Source organism: Panthera onca, chromosome B4 (genome assembly GCF_046562875.1).
Source record: "Panthera onca isolate mPanOnc1 chromosome B4, mPanOnc1 haplotype 2, whole genome shotgun sequence".
In the NCBI taxonomy this organism is placed as follows: domain Eukaryota; kingdom Metazoa; phylum Chordata; class Mammalia; order Carnivora; family Felidae; genus Panthera; species Panthera onca.
Window position 1 is genome coordinate 79810190 of NC_138345.1, and position 4177 is coordinate 79814366.

At 56.5% G+C, this 4177-nt stretch overlaps 1 protein-coding gene across 1 annotated transcript; it reads left to right on the plus strand.

Annotated features, from left to right (window-relative positions):
- Positions 1 to 384: 384 nt before the first annotated feature.
- HOXC9 (homeobox C9) lies at positions 385 to 3596 on the plus strand. The gene is made up of 2 exons (XM_060657427.3): positions 385 to 922; positions 2667 to 3596. The coding sequence occupies exons 1-2, from the start codon at positions 385 to 387 to the stop codon at positions 2909 to 2911; spliced, it is 783 nt and encodes a 260-aa protein (XP_060513410.1). The 3' UTR covers positions 2912 to 3596.
- Positions 3597 to 4177: the final 581 nt, after the last annotated feature.

Genomic DNA, 4177 nt, shown 5'->3' on the forward strand with positions numbered 1-4177 from the left:
TGCGGGAGGCCATCTGCTTATGGGTGGACATGGGCAAGGGAGTGCTCTGATGAGATACGAGTAGTCCTGAGGGGGTGGCCGACGCTTTGGGTCCAGAGTTCCGGACCCCCAGGAAAACGCAGGTCGCGGGGATCAGCAGAGAGAAGGGGGTGGGAGAAGGGAAGAAAAAAAAAAAAAAAAAAAAAAAAGCAAGGAAAAAAAAAGCCCCTGCGCATTGATCCGCGCCGTATTTTTGGGTAAATACGATCACGTGGGGGCCGGGGAACCAATGAGCTGCGGGGAAAAGGCTGGAAAAATAATTACCTGCCTTGATTGTTCTGTGAGCAGATAAAAAGTACATATACAGTTCATACAATAATCTTATGTATGTAAAACCCTGTTACGATGTCGGCGACGGGGCCCATCAGTAACTATTACGTGGACTCGCTCATCTCTCACGACAATGAAGACCTCCTAGCGTCCAGGTTTCCGGCCACGGGGGCTCACCCCGCCGCCGCCAGACCCAGCGGTTTGGTGCCGGACTGTAGCGATTTTCCGTCCTGTAGCTTCGCGCCCAAGCCGGCAGTGTTCAGCACGTCGTGGGCGCCCGTGCCCTCGCAGTCGTCCGTGGTATACCACCCGTACGGCCCCCAGCCCCACCTCGGCGCCGACACGCGCTACATGCGGACTTGGCTCGAGCCGCTGTCCGGCGCCGTCTCCTTCCCCAGCTTCCCGGCCGGGGGCCGTCACTACGCCCTCAAACCGGACGCTTACCCCGGACGCCGCGCCGACTGCGGCCCGGGCGACGGCCGCAGCTACCCGGACTACATGTACGGCTCGCCCGGGGAGCTGCGCGACCGCGCCCCGCAGACACTGCCCTCGCCCGAGGCGGACGCACTCGCCGGCAGCAAGCACAAAGAAGAGAAGGCCGACCTGGACCCCAGTAAGTTGGGAGCAATTTTCCTTTACAACCAGCGCGGGAGGGGAGGGGAGGCCGGGCGGGGGGGAGCCGGATTACAGCCCCTCGGAGCTGCGCAGGGAGCGCGGGAGAGGGGCGAGGGCGAGGGGGCGAGGACTCAATAAAAGCGAATTACCTTGGGGAGCTTTCAGGGGCAGGAAGGTCTGAGAAGGGAGCCCAGGGAGCCAGGTTGGGAGAGGGCTGAGAGGGGCTCCTCTCCCTGGAGCTGGCTTTGATGAGAGGACCCCCCCCCCCACACACACACACACCCCCAGCCCAGGCTTTTTGGCTCAGTTGCTACTTTCGAAGAAATGCAGACAGGGCCAGGGGATGGGGTAGGGTTGAGGTTCATTTCATGGTTTGAGGTGGGACTGGAGTGGGGGGGAGATGAGGAGGACACTGGGGACAGAGAGGAAATACCCCAGGGAGAAAAATCACCCCTACCTCCCAGCCAGCATGGGGAGTCTCACCCCAGGAGGAATTCCTTAAAGAGAAGGTGCATGGACTTCTTATATACCCAGGAGCACTAGGTGAGGGGTCTGGGGGATTTCACAGCCTGGGAACTTGGAGAAATCAGGACTTACAGAGTTGGGGAAGAGAAGTGGGGTCCCAGTCTCCTTAAACTTGAGAGCCCTCTTCTGAGGGTCTGCAGGAAAGAGGGTTGAAAACCGGGCTCAGGGATGAGGAATGGGGGGGGGAGCATCTCCCCAGATTAGAGAATTATAACACACACACTCACACACACACACTCCCCATCAAGGAGACTGGAGCCTTCTGAGTATTGCAGAGAAGGGCAGGGGTAGGTGTGTGGGGGCGGGGGGGGGGGGGGGGGCAGGTGGGAGCTGCTGGGCCAGAAAAAGGGGAAAGAAGGGGAAACAGCAGGGGAGGGGGTGCAGCCCCTGGGTGTGAGGAAGTGTCTGGGGGAGTCCCAGGAGGGGGCTGCAGGAAATCCTTTCCTCCAGCCCCATAAGGGGCCAGGGCCTAATTATACCCCTCTGAAGGCTTCCCTCCTTGCCCTCAGCTACTCCCATAAACCTGAAATTGGAGGCTTGGCTCCTGCAGAGCCTGTCCTGGGGCTGGCAGGAGGGGGGCACTGGAAGCCAAACAGGGAAGCTAAGATATAGGGGAGCCTGTCCCAAGGCCAGCAGCTCTCTGGGGAGAGGAGAAAGGCTCTCCCTATTCCAGCATCACTCTGAGAATTCGCCTCAGCAGGGTTGAACTCCGAGAGCAGAGACGGGCGCTGAAGAGGGTGGTGAGGGGCTTAGGGACTCTCAGGGTCAGGAAACAGAACTGCTGAAATTTCAGGACTTGGTCGTGGGCTGGGAGGGTGGGAGGGGGCAGAGGAGGAGGGAAGTGGGGAGGAGAGAGACCTCGCTATAAAAATAAAAAACAAGAGAGAGAAGCGTTTATGGGCCTATGAAACAGTTGGGAATTTGGACTTTTTATGAGCATATTCTCGAATTACTACTCTTGAAGCTGAGGACCAGACTGTAGGGGCTTTGATAGCTTTGATTTCCTATAGTTTTAGGTGCTAGAAACCGAAGAGGGGGAAGATGGGGAGAGGGCAGAACGCAAAAGGAGTCAGGGAGGAAATTCCAAAAACCAAACGTGTCCAAATTCAGGTTCAATCATTGCGTTTGGGGAGCCTGGCTAAGCCTAGGGGTAGGGTGGCAGGGGTCCTGGGCTAGAAAGGGGCTCCGCTGACCCCTGCCTGTGTTTGGCCCTCCAGGCAACCCCGTGGCCAACTGGATCCACGCCCGCTCCACGAGGAAGAAGCGCTGCCCCTACACCAAGTACCAGACGCTGGAACTGGAGAAGGAGTTTCTCTTCAATATGTATTTAACCAGGGACCGTCGGTACGAGGTGGCCCGGGTTCTCAACCTCACCGAGCGGCAGGTCAAAATCTGGTTTCAGAACCGGAGGATGAAGATGAAAAAGATGAATAAAGAGAAAACCGACAAGGAGCAATCCTAAACCCTGCCCCAGCCTGCTGCCTCGGCACAGCCAAGGGAAAAACAAAAAACCCCACAAAAATACCCCAACCCAGGCGGGAGAGAGCACGAAAAGAAAAGGAAAGAGCAAGATAGAGAAAAGCCCATCAGCTTAAAAAGAGACAAAAAAAAAAAAGGAAGGGGAAAAGGAAAACTCTTGCGATTTGGGAGGGTTCAGTGTTGAGAAATTGGTGTTTTAGAGTTAGTTCTACCCAGCGAGGAGGAGGAGGCGGGGAGAGAAACCGCGTTCTCTTCTCCCAGCGCAACTGAAATAAATGACACACACAAATGTGATTTTTTTCCCCCTCCTTTCTTCAGAGAAGCCAGTACTTGAATCGCTATATTTCTATTTTTTTTTTTTCTGTATCATATGTGGTCCGGGCCATCCCTCCCCAGGCCTGGGGTGCTCTGCGTGCAGATTTTGTACAAAAAAAAAAAAAAAAAGACACACACACATACACAATAACAATTCCCAGCCCAGGAGCTGAGGGGCGAGGGCCCGGACCGTGCCGCAGGCTGGGTCCGGCGGCGCAGGCCGGCGCCTCGGGTGTGTACATAGCAGTGTTTCTTCTGATCCCCAGCGTCCGTCCTGTAACGTGCTTCTGTTTGTTATGGTAGAACAGCTCTGTGTTAATATATCGAAGTCACTTAAAAAACCAGAAACCCAACCGCATCCAGTTCTCGTTATTTCTCCTCCCTGTGGCTCCCAGGCTGCTGTCGTGGAGGAGGCAAGTGCTCAGATCCTTTGGGGGAAGCCGGAGCCAGGGAAGGGGCTCCCTCTACCTCGGAAGGGCAAGTGCCTGCCATTGCTCTCCAGGCAGGGTGGGGTGGGCGTGAAGACTCCTGGGGTGGGGTGGGGGCTGCTGAGGCCCGGGCCCAGCTCGTGCCTGCCCCGGCTGGCTGCCTTGTGAGTTTCCTGGTAGCTCCTCGGAGTCCAGGGGTGGGGGGTGGGGGCATGGCATGAATGGTTTTCCCTGGCTGTAATTAATTGTAATAATTTATGAGTACACGAGATCGGAGGGAAGAGATAGGTGAAGATGAAAGTTGGGTGCTGGGTGAGGGCCCGGGCTGGATTCTTGCCTGTCTGCATTGGTGCTTCGAGGGATGGCTGGGAGGGAGGGAGGGTGTGCGGTGAGCGGTGAGGAAGAAGGCTGAGCAGGCCTCAGGGAACAGAAGAGGCACTGGGGAATGCGTTGCGAGTGAAAAAAGGGAAAGAGAGAGAGAGAGAGAGAGAAACAGAAGAGGGAAG

Excerpts from the sequence above, each read along its gene's own strand:
- HOXC9 (XM_060657427.3), top strand. The coding sequence starts at position 385 with ATGTCGGCGACGGGGCCCATCAGTAACTATTACGTGGACTCGCTCATC. Across the intron at positions 923-2,666 it reads GAAGGCCGACCTGGACCCCA|GCAACCCCGTGGCCAACTGG; the intron begins GTAAGTTGGGAG and ends TTGGCCCTCCAG.